The 18,105-nt window shown below is 42.0% G+C and overlaps 1 protein-coding gene across 3 annotated transcripts in view; it reads left to right on the forward strand.

The window, feature by feature from the left end:
* Positions 1-18,105, forward strand: part of si:dkeyp-14d3.1 (transmembrane protein 132C) — a 140,589-nt gene that overhangs the window by 89,179 nt on the left and 33,305 nt on the right. For all 3 annotated transcript variants that reach the window (XM_058637255.1, XM_058637256.1, XM_058637254.1), the window contains one exon: positions 15,025-15,211. In XM_058637255.1, the coding sequence (XP_058493238.1) occupies positions 15,025-15,211 (187 nt within the window). The remainder of the gene's footprint in view (positions 1-15,024; positions 15,212-18,105) is intronic.

Raw genomic sequence — 18,105 nt, forward strand, 5'->3', positions numbered from 1 at the left:
TATTTCCGACACGTTCCTATAGTTCTGTCGTTTCCTCCCACTCGGCTCTTTGCGAGCCTCTGGTTCGGCTCCTCTCCGTTTCTGAATGACTGTGCTGAGCGCGTACACGTAAAGCTATCTTTCTTTAATTAGTCTTTAGATTTTACAAGTGAATGCTTCCAATTATGGATCGATGTCTGATCGATGTTATTTTCTTGTATTAAAAGTTTTGTAATTTCTTCTCTGCTGCTGATCAATGACTATCCTGCAGAATTTGAGTGATATGTCGTGGGAATATTGGGGCTGATGTTTTGTGACACTTCTCTTGTGGTAATCTAACATTTTAGCTCAGAAATGAATATCTAACCGTGCACTCCTGACTTGGAGCCGGGTAATTCCTCTGTGACGGCACATTGACACTGTACAATGCTTCTCGTGTTTAAAATAAAAGAAAGAAAAAAAGGTCTTTATGGTCCGTGCATTCACTTCCAAGAGCCCATGATAGCTGCTCCGAGGTTAAATATTCCCAAATATTTCCTAATCTTGCTGTTAATTGCTACTGTGTTGCTACAGTTTGTAATTACTCAGCACTTTTTTTTTTAAGTCAAGCTGCCAATGAATGAACGGATCTTTAAATTGTCTGATAACCACGACACAGATAATCAGCGTTACTTCCAGACAGGAAAGATGAGGAGGTGGGGAAAGGGGCGTGACACAAATAGGGCTTTCACACCGGCAGGGCTCCGTGCTGGTTTCCAAATCACAAACCCAATTTGAACCGGGCCGGCGCATTCAGACTGAAAAAAATAACAGGTTTGGAACCAGAAAAGTTGGTTCTCGAGGGAACCAAGAAATACCGGGTTCTTCCCTGCGAACCGTGACATCACCAGTGGGCGTGTCTTAGATTTAAAAAAGGAAAAAGAAAAAGCAGCGACTGACAACGAACATGGCGCAGTGGTCCGTAGAGGAAACCAAATGTTTGGTGGCCATTTGGGCATCAACGGAGTTTCTTCCCGGTACCGGGGGCAGCGTCGCACACAGCAACAAACACTTCATAAAGCCATGTCTAACTTCAATAAACACAGACATGCTGCATACCCACAGAAAGGTCAGGAACTCGACTAAAAGCTCCACCAAACACAGTTTAAACACCAATCGATCAAACCAGCAGGAGCCGAAAAACACTGTAACAGTGTAAACATTGCCAATAAGCGGCACCAGATTCCAACGGTACCATTTACATCGCACTATGGCCAAGATTCACGGATCCAGCCGCAGAATAAGAGCAAAACAACAACTCCCTTTCAAGAAATACAACTTATATCCACTGGAACAAAACCACTTTGAATGAAGACCTGAGCTCCTACTGCATATTTTTAAAAATTATTAAAAAATCCTTCATTTATTATTAAAAAATCCTTCATTTATACTGGGTTCCATCTGCAAGTATACTGACACAAGTGGTGGAATCTCACAAAAGTTATCTTTATTTTGATTCCAAGATAATTCACATAGAGCTTGTAATTGCAGAGATGGACTCGATTTAGTTTGGGCATGTCATTTTCGAGCAGGGACCACAAACAGAGGGTAAGGGAAGAAGAGGTTTAAACTAGAGAACAAGACAAGAAAAACTAAGCTTTATGCTGAACCCATACACCTGATCAAATAATTTATCAACTCAGAAAAAACCTCAAGAAAGAATATAGAGCCAGCAAAAAAGAGCTGGGAAACAGCGGAAACAGTGTTGTTGTGTTCACTGTCTGCCTTAATTGACTATAGTTATGTCTGCATATATAAGCCCACATATACTTTTTTATGATGTATATCGTTAGGATTTTATCAATGCTGATACCGATATGATACTGCTTATCGGTACCGATACTTATCGATACTCTTATCAATACTACAACATGGAATTTTGTGTAAAAATAAAGACGTTACAAGATATTAAAAGATTCAATCTTTCTTTGGTTACCACATGGTAATATTAAAGCGTCAACAGACAGAACAGAAGCTATGCAATTACAAATGCTTCTCAGAAGAAAGCTAGGGAGATGGCAAAAGCCCCTTCATGTTCAACCCAACAGACTGTGAGTACAGACAGAACCAACAGAACTGTGCAGAGGAGGCAGGTGTTTGGTGATGGAAAAAAAGTACCGGTAACAGGACCGTTTGTCCAGAGTCTTAACGGTACTCTGGTACCGACCCAATTAGGAACCGGTACCAAAACCATATACTTTTTTTACGTACCATTCGTATTCTACATCTTATATGTAGGGATGTATATCGCTAGGATTTAATCTATGCCGATAACGATACGATACTCCTTATTGGTACCAATACTTATCGATACTCTTATCAATACTACAACATGTAATTATGTGTAAAAAATAAAGACGTTACAAGATATTGAAAGATTCAGTCTTTTTTTGATTACCACATGGTAATATTAAAGCATCAACAGAACAGAAGCTATGCAATTATAAATGCTTCTCAGAAGAAAACTAGGGAGATGGCAAAAGCCCCTTCATGTTCAACCCAACAGACTGTGAGTACAGACAGACCCAGCAGAACAGTGCAGAGGAGGCAGGTGTTTGGTGATGGAAAAAAAGTATCGGTAACAGGACCGTTTGTCCAGAGTCTTAACGGTACTCTAATTAGAATCCGGTACCAAAACGTACCGGTCCAAGGTATACATCCCTACTTATGTCTTCTCGCCATCAACAGCCGGTGCATCCTGGACTGTTGGATGAAGACTAATGTCTGTAGCAGCAGGATGAAAGCCCACAGATGCTCCATGCGATCTGCCGTCATTTTGCCGTTGCCGTGTAAACTTCCTCCCACTTTGGTTCCTCCCACTGAATTGAAATTGGTGTGAACGCGGGCTCAGGCTCCAGAGCGGAACCAGAGCCAGAACCAGAAGCGTGTCCGTGTGAAAGCCCTAAAGGTAGTCACATCTCCAGCAGTAGATGTAATCTCAAAAACCACAAACACTGTAATTATTGTAAACAAAGTGGTATACCTTTGTGAGCACCTGCATGCGTTATACGACTTTTGTTGTGTATGTTATTTGTTTCTGATGATCTGTGCTGTAGTTACATAAGGTTTAACACCATACATTTAGATCTTTGCACTCCTGTCTGATGCTGGCTCTGACCTCCCGCTGCTGTTACAGCGGATTCAACATGTTTACACAACACATGCTCTTTGTGTTGAGCTGAACCTTTCACCCTTTTTTTTTTTTTTCCCCACCCCAATTTCGAACAGCCTACAAGTCGGCGGGGGCTGATGTCTCAAGTTGCAATAGAGTGCCATTGAACTGATAGTCTGGTCCCCTGCTCAATGACTCTTGTGTGTTCTCCAGGTTCTGTTGCCATGCCAACAGGAGCAGCGCTGAAAGGATCCAGGTTTTGTGAGTCTTTGAGGAGTTGTGTGAGGAGGACAGGCACTGCCAGTGTCACAGCACCTGCAGGTGCAAGGTCAAACCCACAGATCAACCAAGCAGGGCATCTACGTATGTTTACGGGGGGGGGTGGGAGATCACTTTATCTGCCCACATTTAATCACCGCCCCAGGGCTCAGTGTCTGCTGCCCCCTAGTGTGAGTGTGGACAGCCAGCAGCTTTCCTGGTCATTCCTAGTGGTTAATTTCTCTTATCCAGGATGAGTGCTATAATGTGGGGGGAAATTGAGTGTAACTGTCAGGACAAGTAGCAATTTATTATATTGCAATTTGCTACACGGACGTCTTTTCCTATATGAACGAGACACGGAGCTGACGGGGGAACTGAAAGGTCCGAGGTCAATGGGGATGATAACAACCGTCATTTGAGATTTACTCTGGCTGATGGACTCTAACGACGCTGCACTGCGGAGGAGCGTTTCGTTTTGATGAGGCTATTGTTGGCGCGGCGCATTTAATTAACTCCGAGATGAGATTTTGTTGTCTGTGGGAATAGATGTGCCACGGGGTTGCGCTTTACGACACGCGGACTGCGCCCTGTTCCCCTCCCGGCAATCTGGATCAAGTTATGGGACAAATGTAATAATGGAATATTACCCTCCTGACATTCCTCTACCTATGCACCTTTAACGTCCTTCCAGCCATTAAACCCCGCAGACAAATTGACTTTTAAGTATCTGTTAAGGTAGCTAATTGTCTGCAGACGCTGCCGTGTCTTTACCTCAGTGTTTTAGCCTCTGCTGACCTGAAACATGTTTATTTCATTTATTGAAACGCACGTCAGCAGTGTCAGTTCTTCCGTGACTAAATTGAGACTGAACACTGAATCCCATTTTCTCCCATGTACATTTAATTATATGTGTGACAGCTTTTATGACATAGGCACAGAGAAAGAGAGAGAGTGCTGTGTGGGGGAGTTGAATATTTCAGCTGATGAAAGCCGCACAGCACTGTTCAGGTAATCGGAAATTTGATCCCCTTATTGGCTTTGACGCACATGGCCAGAAGCCCTCAGTTTGCAATGATGCCTCATTATAATCGTTATAATTAACAGCCCATTTTCTTTGTGTGTGTGTGTGTTAGAAAAGGGGCCCAGAATAAATGATTCATTTGAAAAGGGAATCTATTGCTTTTTAAAAGTGGGATTTTTAATGTATGCCGTGTAGGTTATTTGAAATTTAATAACCTGATCTCTTTTTTTTTGCGCCCCTCAGGAGTACAAGATAAATGAAAATTACATTTATGGGATTTATTTCTAGCCAATTTAAAGAATAAAGGGATATGATGTAGAACACGTTTCAAGCATAGGTCTTTTTTTATTACTCTTTTATCATTATTTATCTTATTGAAATGGACACAGGAGAGAGTCAGAGAGATATGACAGACTCTGGAAATTGATTATTTGGTAAAAGTACATGTGAAAGATTGTGTGGAACAAGTATTGATAATGGTAACATTTAACTATAGAGAATTATACAGTATTTTACCACAATTAACCTGCACGCAAACGCAATTTGCATTACCATAATCACGCAATGGTTTGTGCTAACCGACGGGTTCTGAAAGCTGAGAAGTTGCACGTCAAAGCCAATGTGTGGTTATTACGGTAATTTCGCCCATGCTGTTGCAGGAAGCCAGAGAATCAGCGTGTTTGTCGCCAGAAAGGGAAAAAGGGGGAAAACGCCTATATGTAGTTTCCATTTTTAAGACAAAAAACAAATGTTGTGTTTTTGTTTTTCTTCATTTTCTTCTTTCATTTTAAACTGTAAATAACTGCCAGATACTGAAAGTTATTCTGGAAATTATTGGCAAAAGCCCTTAATCACAGGACATTTTGAGGCTTGGGTGTTCAAGGGTTAACTAACCTGAATCTTAGTCTGAACTGAACAGTGATGTGGGTCTGCCAGGCAAAGATGAGGAATATGAAAGGACAAAAAAAACAAAACTCTTTTGTTACACTTGTACAATACTGTAGGAGTGAAATCTGGAACGGTTTCTTTGGTGAGAACTGTTGGGGAGTTTTGGAGTAAACAAGGCCCTGGAGTGATGAGTGAAGTTGAAGGAAATGGTTTGTATATTCTTAGCCAAGGAGAACTGAAGCTACCAGTCCAATTTTGCAGATTGGGTCCTCAAGATGGCACATGTGATCATCTATCTAATGATCTTTAACATGTTTCATTAGAATCATTAAGAAACAAACTCTGCTCTCGACGACTGCATCATCATCTGTGTTTCCAGTTGAACCAGGCTCTTACTGGCAAGGAATGAACACAGCAGCTTTCTCTCAGAGCCGACCTTGAAACTTGAAATGTTCATAATAAATAATATCAAATCAAATTGAAGAGGGAATGAGGATAATGAATTTCCCCCTTAAGTAAAATTACTCTTCTTCTCTACCTTAAAACTAGGGAACATCTAGCAATAGCAGGCAGGGTTTCGATCGGGCCCAAAAGAGGGCCATTATAACCGCGGGCGTAGGTTTGCGTAATATATTTGGATGAAGCCAGATTGTCCCTGACAATATTAGAGACAGGACAAGTGCATATGTGTGCACAATGCTGCGAGAGGAGACGAGTGAACGCGTCACAGCCGAGGAGAGAAGTCGCCGCGAGTCACAGAAGAGGCGAGAGAGCGCAGCCGTCCGTCTATGGAATTAGATTTGTGTCAAAACAGCATTTTTTAATAAGCTAAAAGAAAAATATTGATTTAAACATTCAAAAATATTGTGTTTTATTGTTTGAAAATACACTTGTTCTTTGAGGATGCTGCCTGCTGGAGTTTTGGAATGGACCGGAAGTCGTCACAGGCCTGGAGTCGCTGTCCGTCTGGAACTCGTTCCCCAATCTGACAAAATAATTGTAAATATCTAACGTTTGTCCGATTATAAACTTTAGATACTTACAATTTTTTTGTCGGATGTCGACGGGGAACGAGTTCCAGACGGACAGCGACTCCAAGCCTGTGACGACTTCCAGCATTTTCAAACAATAAAATACAATACTTTTACAGTTTACAGCAAAAACATTTGCAAAACCAAATAGAAAAGGAAAAGAAAGTAAGGAAATAAAAACAAAAAATACAATCTTATTTAATGATTGAATCGTTTCCTCTGTTTTTTGATTTGTGAAAAGTGTAAATCTACTAATCTACTCTTTTTCTACTCTTAATCTACTTTTAAAAATGCCCCGACACCTCCCACCTCCTGTCAGAGGTCAAACCCCAAAACATTGAAAGTGATTGTTTGTGGTACAACTGTGAAATTTGGCTGTAAAAGCACAGGCAGGGTATGTAAAGATGGCCAGATCGGTAAAGCCCAGTTCATAGTACAAGTCTGCAGCCTGATAATCTGCTTGCTTACAAGTGTTGACAAGTTCTGGCTATTTGCCTTTAATCGGCTTATAATTGGCAGTCGCCAAGTGTAAAATATGCAAAGGCACGGCCTTAAAATCACATTACTGCACTCCATCGTGATATTGCAGAAATGATATTCCAAAGAATTCAAAATTAGTGAAAAGGGGGGTTTGTTTTCAATTTATTTGACATGGTTTTGATATGGAACAATGTCTATACTGTAGTACACAATAAAACAACATACTGTATATGTTTATGATGCAAAATAATTCTATAAAAGCTGCCAGAAATAATCCATAACTTGATATCAAGTGGTGGGCCACAGGAAATCAATTTGGAGGCCACATGTGGCCCTCGGGCCATGAGTTTGAGACCTCTGCTCTAGATGCGGTGCAAGAAATAAGACATTTGTTTGTACAAGTGTTTTCAGTAGTGTGGTATATCTGCCTCTTAACGCTCATTAAGACTTCATCTAGGAAAACATGGAGCTGCATGATGCAGGAACAGCAGCAGCAGCAGCAGCTCTGATTAAACTTGCAGGCACTGGTATAGGTATTTAAGCATTTTCAACACTGTATGATGATCGGATCACATAGATCACCATGAGAAGCCAAGATTGTGACTGGGATTAAAATACAGTACAGCTCTAATTATTTGTAGGTGCCTTTTTGGCATTTTCAGCCATAGTCCAACTGTTTGCTGTCCTCTTGCTTTACAAACACTGCGTACAGTAGCTGTTGTGCCTCTGTCTCACCTGTCTCAGTGGTGACATCCAATGTGCCCCAGTTTGGGAACGTCGGGGACCGGAGCGTCGGTGAAAAATTGCAGATCCGAGCTTGAAGACAATGTTCCTCATTAAATAATGTGTTGTGGCCTTGTTTAACACCAGTAGCTTCCGTGCACTTTGTGCTGTACATACTTTGGGAATTATGGCTTGTCAGCTTAGAAAGTACTTGAATAGAAAGTGCGTGCCAAAAACACGGATTTATGCTTCCTGCTGTAAATTTGAAAAGACTGCTGCCAGAATCTATGCATCTTCATCGCACGCCCTCACCTCCAACATAACCTTTACACAGAGAGCGTCTTTTAACAACCCAGTCATATATATTTCCTCTGTGTTTGCTCTTTCAGTTTAGAGGTGTGTAAATGAATGTCAGTTGACACGCCATAAATCAAAGGTATTGGCTTAGGACCTCTGAGGAAATGATAGCAATGCGAGGGATGCTCCCGCTTGCTCGATCGTATCGCCGTATCCACTGCAGCGTTCGTGAAATCAACACTTTGACAGTTTTGAGGGACAGAAATCCTGCTTGTGCGCATTGATTGATACAAGCGCTCACTTACGCAGTCACATTTCCACGGCGCGGTGCAAAAAGTTTAATTAAATGTGAAATTGGCGTCATTCTGAATGCAGTATTGACCAGTCAATGTCGGGCAGTGCTGGGCTGTCAGCAGGCATTTTTCATACAGGGATCTTTATAACTTCCATCCGGGCGACGACGGAGAGAACACTCACTGGCTGTGAACACGTTGCTGTCAGGTAAAGGCGACACAAAAAATAGTAGAGGAGGAACCTTAAATGTGGCTTACTATATACTCACTTACTCTAACTTGTGTACTGTATGGACACCAACGCATGGTGCAGCACAGCAGAGGATAAACAATGGGGAGGGGGTGATCCCACATATTATTATATTAGTCTGATTCAGTCATTTTAAGACTATTCATGAACTAAGAAGCTGTTGATTCATTTCAAGGACGTCATTCTCCAACTGTGTAACAAATACTGTTCAATAAACAGCCAAAACATGACTCAGCGCAAATGCTTCTTCCTGGCAGGCTAGAGTAATGGATCACTGATGATCTCGATCTGCAAATTATACTGATTCTTCAATCTTCTTATATTATGTCCTTATGAAGCAATGACTTCTAGCTTTCTTTACCTTTAGCTTGGTTATGATTTGACTGTTAAATATTTCTTATAACCCTTACACATATGCCATATATATAGGATTTTTGATACCGATCCCCATCCCGAATAAACAACGTACACTTTTCGCTCTCCTCTGCCAAACTGAATCTTCTGCTCCTCAGATTATTTCTGAATTGCCTGCATACTCTTGCTTCTGCTTCTTACGGACAGTGCTTCTCTGAACCTCCAAAGCCACCGAGGCAGCTGCACCTTGCTGAAAATGTCTCACTATTATTCTCATTACTGTCCTCCTCCTTTATTTGACTGCGTTTACACCCTTTTCCCTATCTCTCGTTGCATTCTGAACATGGATAGTGGAGTTTAAAGGTCTGGTGGGTATCGGTTTCTGGAGATTCTTTTCCTCCTACACCAACGCCACATTCTCTATTTGACCGAAAACATACATTTGGATTCTAGACCTGCTTTGCGCTCAAGTGTTTCTGTCTAACTCACAGTGGACTGATCCATTCAGTATTGCCCTCTGTACCTTCAACCACAAGGTCTCCTGAACATCCTCTCAAAATCTTATATTTTATGTATCCATGGAAACCGCAGTCCATGTGAGTGGAGCTTTGTCCCATTACTTAAAGTTGATGCTGTAAAGCTTTCTGTAGCCTGCGCTGACATTTTGGCTTTTAATGCATGAATGACTACAGTACACACAGGGTTCAGAGTGATTTGCTTTGATTGCAGAGGACTCTGACGATGTGAGTTAAGGACCGATTTCTGGTTTCTGGCCAAAAGACTAAACTGCATGCTGTGACCATCAGTGTCCTTTCTCAGAAATCAAACCTAAAAAAGAGCTTTACTGAGATACTGGGAAAGTCTTTTGTCCCTGGCGAGGTTCTATGAGTGCCGTCGCCATACTCCTTGCCACTGATTGGTCAGAGTGCCGTCACAGGAGGAGACGTCCGACACAAGAATCAAGCCGAACTGTAGATCATTTAAAAAGACTTAACAATCCTGAAAACGTGGGATAATCTCCAACAATTACAAGGGAAATGTCTAAAATCTCAATATTTAACAGAGGAGTCTGGTGTATTTAGCGACAGTGACTGTGTCAGACGGAGTCTGTGCTCCGGTCATGGAGGAAGAGCTGAACGAATGTTTTGGAATGAACTGATTCTAGTGATTCAGTTACTCAACAAGTCACTCGTTTGTGTGTGTGTGTCGCAGCCATGCAGTGGTGACTCCGCCCACGTTGGGTAGGTACTATTTTTGTAGTGGAAAACCAATTTAAACTGTGCTGTGCCGTGCCGCGCCTAGCCGTGCCGTGCCATGCCGTGCCGTGCCGTGCCAAAGTGTGGCAAGCCGGGTCCATAGGTGGAAAAGGAGCTTTAGTTCCCTGACGTGCTTGGGAAAGTAAATGGTGCGTGGAGGAGTTTTCTCTGGTTTGGACACCCTCTGAATTGACTGTCGGTGTAGCTACCCTGCCTTTTGCCCTATGCTAGCTGGGATTGGCACCAGCGATCCTCGAGTGGAGGATAAAGCGTTCACAGATGAGAGTGAGAGAGTGAGTGGACCAGCAGAGGTGTTTTACATGATTTTAACAAACTGTGTGTGAGTGGAAAAGTGGTTTCAGACTTTAAGCGCACACACATATGCCTCGCTTTTTTGTGCGTGCGTGTGGGCGCGATCAAATACGTACATGTGTGTGTGTGTCTATGCTTCATTGTGCTGACTGGTTTATTGCTGTTCCAGGTGATGGAGCATGAGAACAGCAGAGTTTTAGGCTGCTGTTTCAAGCACCACTGAAGCCACAAATTTGATTATTCCCCCCCCCCCCCCACAAGTACAGTTAAGGCACCCACACACACACATACACTGCCACCTCCGACTTCTTTGGACACCATCTCCTCTGGTTCTACCAGCTTTATGTATCTTCATCTGCCATTCTGTTCCCATTTATTATCCCTTGTTATAGAGTTGTCTTGTGTTACGCACTTTACATCTTCCTCTCGTACGTTTTACATAAAACATCCTCAGAGTTGTTTTGTGAAATCATCGTATTGTCACAACCTTGTAATGACACCAGCTTTGGGATAGTTGGAAATTATAGATCCACAAGTTGAATAATAATAATAATAAAAAAAGGGAAACGTCTTGATTTAACTTTGATTTATCCCACAAATGTGTCTCTCTTTGTCCCTTTGTCTCCCTCTGTCTCGCTCTTGTCCTCTAAACCCCCGTTGGTTCAGGCTGTAGACACACGACTTGTGTCACTTCAGGGGGAGATTAAACAAGGAGTCATAATGACTCAGTGAGTTTGATAAAGGAACAATGGAAGCACTTTCAATTATATTACTTTCTCTAGAGAAATCTGTTTAAAAGGAAAATCCTTTGGCATCGCTGTCCTGTGTTTGTCGAGTCATTTTGACATTTAAATCTAACTTTCTTCCGTCTTCATGCCGCCGAGATTCCATATATTGTAGCTCCCAGGATTGTGTTATCAAGATAAAGTGAAAAGGCAAAGAGGGTTTACAGTCTGTGTAATTACGGAGGACAGATATTAAATAACAAAGCTTGTATTTGTTCATAACACATTACTCATACCGTTATTATGCTCGTCATGTTTGAACTGGCAGGTCAGTGGTGCAATTATTTATTCTTTATTTTTATTTGCAGGAAATAATCTGCAACTATTTGGCAAATTCATTTTAGTCATTTTAGGTTTTCATTTCTTCCTATTATAATAACATGTGATTGTCATTTAGTGCAAGAGAGTCAACAGAATGTCTTTTATTCTAGTATTTTTGTTCAAAAACGAGATGATTGATGCCAGAGAAAAATAAAACAATTACTGGACATAATGAGACACAAGTCTTTGGTAAATCTTTGATAAATAAAAGGAAGAAAGTACATTTTCAAGTATAGATGGGGCCATTCTATATAACTTTTCTTTCTGTCAAATGTCCTGAAGTCTGGCTTCGTAATAAAGTCATTTCTACAAAGTCTAGCTCCTCCCTGCCAGTGGTGTGAGAGGTCATCGTCATTGTCACCTCCATTATTCAAATCTATAGCTGGCTCCACGTTGTCATGTTGTCTTGACCTATAGAAGTTGCGCGTCTTCCAAAACTACATTTCATCTATTCACAGATGAATTTGTGTCCCACAGATCTGCTGGTGTCACTGTGATTTATGGGCATCCCAAAATGTGGCTGAACAGCATCCTCGCATCCACCTCTGTATTCTCAGTCGTCTGCCGTCTCCAGCAGCATCTTGTCAAGTGTGATTTGCTCTCCAATCTGGTCTCTGAAGCCACAGGACCAGCTGCTTCCAAACTTCCAAGGCCCGTTATCTACTGAGCCCCCCCCGTCTCTGTTGCCTTTGGCGGCCCTCGGGTCGTCTGTCTGGCCTCGGATTTACTGAAAAACACGGCTAGTTTAGTGATAATTATCAGGCTGAGGCCAGCTGTGTGGCACACATCCACGGGCCCTTTGTCGCTAATTCAATAAGGCCGCATTCTAGAAGCGGCGGGGAAGTGAGCGGTTTCCCCGGCGAGCTGTGTGATTAGCAGACTCGGTGATGGGGAAGGTGGACTCAGGATGGCGTATTCGTTTAATTACCTATTGTCAACTGGGGTGAAGTCAAACATTAAATATTGTTAGATGTTCTCTGTGAAGATAAAATAGCTTTATTTATTGCCCTCGAACCTGTTTTTTAAGACACATTATAAAAATGCAATAAAACACATTTCCAATAGGAACATTTTAGCTCATTCTTGACTTAAGTCTTCACTCTTATACGTCGATCTAATCTCTGCACCATCCCAAGATCCTTTCTCTTTTTTCCTTCACTTGCCCTTACTCTGTTTTATTTCTGAACTCGAACTTGAAGCAGAAGGCCACGTTTTCCTATAACCTGATTACTTTGTGAGCATCCTTCTATCTTGTGAAATCGAAATATGAAAATCTTAATATTCACAGTTGCTATTAAACTCTGGGCTCTGAGAGTAATTGACATCTGTGAAGCAAAGGAAAAAAAAGCTAAAACAGACAACTTATCTTTGAGAGGCTGTTAAGTGTTGCTTCTCTGTGTGTGTGTGTGTGCAGTAAAATGGTGCCCATGCTGTAAAAAGTCGGCCGTTGGAACAATTTCTGCTCAGTGACTGTGGATCACTCTGAGGTTTATTTCTGGACACTTGTTTTTTAGAGAAAGTTATGTGAGACCATGACGTTGACGTACGCCTTTAGTGGCGCGGTACACGTTATTTAGTTGTCATCTTAATGATTTATACTCCGGCGTAACAAATCTTTCATGCTTAGAATTGAATTGAGAAAATTAAAAAAAAAAGAAAAGACAAAGGATAAAACCTGTTTTTGTAGTTTTAATTGTTTTAGTTCCTAAATTAACTGGTGAACTGTCCAGGGTGTGACCCCCCCTCCCCCCGTGACCCTGGATGGATGGATAGTTCCTAAATTAGGATGTCACACATTATCTTTCATGTTGAGTATTCAGGGCCAAAATAAAAAATCAAATATTGTCAGTGACGTTTGCAGCTTTGTAACAATTGAAACAGTTTATTACTTAGATCCTTGGTTCCCAACCTGGGGTCCAAGCCCCTCTCAGTGGGGCGCCAGAGATCACATGGGGGTCGCAGAGCTTTGTCTGTTCTGGGGATGGGTATCACCCAAATTAAAACCCATTTTTTGGTCCACCTTTACATTTATTAAGCTATTTATTACCAACTAATAAATCAACTATTACCAATCTGAACTTCTGTGACCATGACTGCAGAAGCAAGTCTCCTCAGGTCAGTTGGTCACCGGTATCAAAAAAGTAAACAAGGCAATATCTCAAACTTTACCCTGGTTTTGATTTTATGGAAGCACAGGACAGTTTTTGTTTTATCCATATACACAGTGAGAATAGGAACAGTGCTGTAGATAGGGGGTTAGGGGACCTGGTTTGTCCTGGACACAAGCAAGGGGGGGCTTCAAGGAAAAAAGGTTGCGAACCACTGACTTGGATTAACCCGTATCTGAGCAAAATAATCAATTATTCCCATCACTGATCCCAGCCGGCATAAACAACCCGGGACAGGTCGCCAGTCCATCACAGGGACACATGGAGACAAATGACCATCCACTATCACACCTACGGTCAATTCAAAGTGTCATCTATATATTTTAATGCACGTCCACCGCAGACGCTTGCTTTTCTTTTCCCGAGGTTGGGATGTTTGAGAGGGGTACTGTGGCTTTCTAAGTTAGCTTAGTGTCTAGCTGCTTTTAGCTGATGCTGTGTGAGCTGTGTTATTAGGTGGGTGGAGGTGGGTGGTGTAACGAACCAAGACACCAATCCAGAATTTGCAGCTGGCAAATTCAAGTTTATTTTGAGAATAAACTTGCTTCCCCAGTGTTATCAGTGAAGCCACTATCATGTTTCCTAAATCTCTGATGACCTATCATAGTCTCTTGATGACTTTATGTGATATATTTCTTACATATGGCACCTTTAAAAGGTCGCTGTCTTTCTGCTGCTGTGTACTTTATTGTGTTTACATGCTCATGAAGTTCCCAAGCAAAGACCATTTAGATTTATTTATCTGGGCCCGCGTCTATCTCTCGCGCTCTCCCCTCTTCACCATGCTCAATTTACAGTATGTTATTTGGTGTTGGTGTGCCACAGAGACCACGCATGAAATTTATTGGCCCCGAGTCCTGCCATTTGACAAGCACGACTTGTCTAACAGATCTTGTGCCATTTCCCATCTCTTCCGGGCTCCTGTGTAAAGCTGACCTTTCCTGCCTCCAGGCTATATTTAAACCCCGAGCGTCGGAGACTTATGGCGCCATGGGAATTTTATTATCAGCGCTCTCCATTTGTCTGACTTAATTCAGGCCCCGCTGTAGAATGTGCCAAAGCAAGCCGTGTATTTACACTCCGCTGGGGCAAACAAGGGCACCAGTGACAAACCTGACCGTCGACATCTCAGCGGGGGTGGCACACGCTGAGGCATTCCTTTGAAGCGCTCCAAGAAGCACAAATTATAGCTTGTATTTACAGTGCACATCACCTGGGCAAAGGAATGAGACGGAATGGAGAAGAAAAAGATTGTGATATTATTCAATGAAGTGGAGGTGGTTGACCGCAGAGTCAAACACAAAGGGACTTGACATTTTGAAGCTTCTCGAATGTCATATATTTCAGCAACAGATTCATCAGCCTTTACCTTTTGTCGTCATTACAGCAGACTTTCCCGGCTATCTGCTTCGCCGCTCTCTGATACTCTTGCTTTCTTTTTTGCACTCTGGCAGGTTTGAGATGGGAGTTCAGAGGGTGCTCCAGGTGGATCTGAAAATGGAAAGCTCCCCGCAGCTGCCGGGCAGCCGCTGGATGGCCTGGCAGGTGGAGTACCCAACCAGTCATGCCACCACACAAGAGGCAGAGACAGAGATCCGACTGGCACAGGAGGACCTAGCGGGCATCGTGCCCCTGGCCATGGTGAGTGAAGCCCCTTCCAGCTTAGTGCGACACCTTAATAGATGGCAGCACACTCATCACTCTCAATGAGAAACGGTGAACCCTGCTCATGTAAAACACCGCGTTCTATTATTTCTACACAGTGAATCACCATTTGCAAACGTTTGCTTTTGACACATCAGTGAAATGCATAGTGTAGATGAGAATTGCTGCACTTTATGCACCGGCTGGTGAATTATTCTGTGACAAAACATGATGAAAAATATTTAATAGCAAACGGATAAAAGTGAAAGTCATTTAAATTACACTGAAAAAAAAATCTGATTAAAATTCCTATTAATTAAATAACACCATGCTCACAACTGCACGACTGCTGACTTTGTTTGGAATATTTGCATTTCTGCTTCATCACATTAAACTTAAAATGTATTATGACACAAATATTATGATATTTTATACAAATAACACACCAAATTATATTTATCTCCTATACGTCTGAGTTTGCATGTTCTCCCCGTGTGTGCGTGGGTTTTCTCCGGGTTCTCCGGTTTCCTCCCACAGTCAGAAAACATGCAGATTTGGGGATTATGCAAATCATACAATTTGCACAGTGAATGCAAGGGTGTGGGTTTGGTTACAAGACTGGTGGGGACACTGCTGCTTGTCTCTGTGTGTGTCCCTGTGATGGACTGGCCTTGCATCCCATGTCAGCTGGGATTGGCTTGGATAAAGCGGTAGAAGATGAGTGAGTGATGTCTAAATTTAAAATGAGCTGCACCATGAGCAGCTGTGACAACATGAAAATACATTATTAATAATAACCCAGTCGAATAATACTCTCTAACGTAATAGCAGGACTACTTTAATGAGTTTAATGAAAAGGTTGAAAAATTGAGATAAAAGCAATCTCCAATTCTTATTGACCTAAATTAATTTGTTAAAATACAAAATTTTTTTTTTTTTTAACTAAAACTGATTAAAGCCTTTTTGGGTTTTCGTCGACTGCAACTGGACTAAAACTATCCCATATAGAAATGACTCAAATTGGACTAAAACTAATAAGCATTTTAGTCCAAAAGACTAAGACTAAATCTAAAATGGCTGCCAAAAACACTGCATCTGACTGATAGCGATGCTGGTGTTGTTATCAGTGCATCCCTGGTACTTATACATAAATGTAGAATGCTTTGATAATGTAGGCCTGTGCGCTGGAGCAGGGCAGGAGGAGAGCGTCTGTCACTCCCAGCAAAACTCAGACGGCCTCCGAGGGTGGCTCTGGCCTGAGGGTAAGCCGGGAGGTGTGCGTCTCCCTCGGTGAGGCAAAGTTAAAAAAAACGTTGTGACGATTTACTTAAGCTGACGCCATAGAGAGCCTTTCGTGCATCTCCAGGTCTTCGTTTAATGATCTGTTGAGCACTACTTGGATCAAAAAGTCGTAGGTGAAAAAGAAGAAAGCGCAACATCAGTTCAATTGACTCAAGATAAATAATGTCACATCAGGGCTGACAAAAGCAAAACAAAAGCTCTGTCTATTTCTATTTTGGTGCGTCTGATCTGCATGATACAGAACTGACTGTTGTGTCAATATTATTCTCTAAGTATTGCCCATAGCAGTGTAGATGATAGATGCCTGTGGGTGGCTCTGCCTGGATTTAGAGGAACGCGCCGCCTCCTCTCACACTGATCCATCCTTTAGGATAATTGAAGCTACAATACGTGTCCAATGGTTCGGCATTGTTTGATTTCCTTCTCAAACATCCTTTTCATTTGACTGACATATCAACAGCCTGCCTGCCTTGCTGAAGGCATATATAACATTAGCTCCCACACTCTCCTCTGGCTAAAAACGGCACAGATGATTGTCATTATTGTTGTCGCAGCGACTCTCTACACATGAAAGAAATTCGACCGGAGACTCTGTCGCTGCCTCCGTTAAAATCTCCTTTGACTCGTGTGAATATATGAAAATGTAATACTTTTAATGATTTTACAAAAATAATCTGTTAATTAGCGAACACACCCCCTCCTTTCCAAAGCAATCATCAATCAATCCTAAAAGTGTCAGTTTTTCACTCTGATTATTCTGCTCATTTTACAAACGGGGGAAATTTTATGACTTCCAATAAATCATGTAATTTTTTTTCCCTGTGACAGAAATCCATCTTAGTTAACCTGATATTACAATTTTTGCTAAACTTGGCTAAATCAATTAGGGACTGGATAATTTAGAAGACCTCACGGGAGATAAGGAAGAATAGTGTTATAATATATAATATATATAATAGTGTGTGTGTGTGTACTCATGAACCAGTAGAATAGGGGACTTCGGTGTCGTTACACACTCACAAAGAGGGGACTCCACGTTGAACAGGGTACATTTTTCCGGTCCCCTCTTTGTCATGCTTTAAATCAACCTAAAATCATGTCTAAGATGCTCTGGTGAATTTTTTTTTAATATTAAGTAAAGTGGGGACTTGCAAGTGTGTGAGTGTTAAAGCCCATACTCGGCAGTGCTCCTGCTGGCTGGAGCAGGGATTTTAACACCTCATTCGCACACGTCGTTTCTTATCACTCCTCCATTGTCTGAATGGCTCGCAGCCCCAGACAGTGTGTGTGTGATACTGACCTTGAACTAGGTTCTTTCTGTGTATTTATTTAAGATTCACTCACTCACTCACTCACTCACTCAATCACTCGTCGTCTACGGCTTTATCCTCCACATGAGGGTTGCAGGGAGCTGGGGCCAGTCCCAGGTGACACAGGGTGAAAGGCGGGGTCACACCCTGGACAGGTCACCAGTTCATCTCAAGAAGATTAATTGAATTTATTGAAGAGGTCAATTTGGACAATTTCATTTTAATTTCCTTTCCTCCAAGGCTCCACAGAAATGTGCCTTTCCCGCACAACCATGTGGT

The sequence above is a fragment of the Solea solea genome, chromosome 8, assembly GCF_958295425.1.
Source record: "Solea solea chromosome 8, fSolSol10.1, whole genome shotgun sequence".
In the NCBI taxonomy this organism is placed as follows: Eukaryota; Metazoa; Chordata; class Actinopteri; order Pleuronectiformes; family Soleidae; genus Solea; species Solea solea.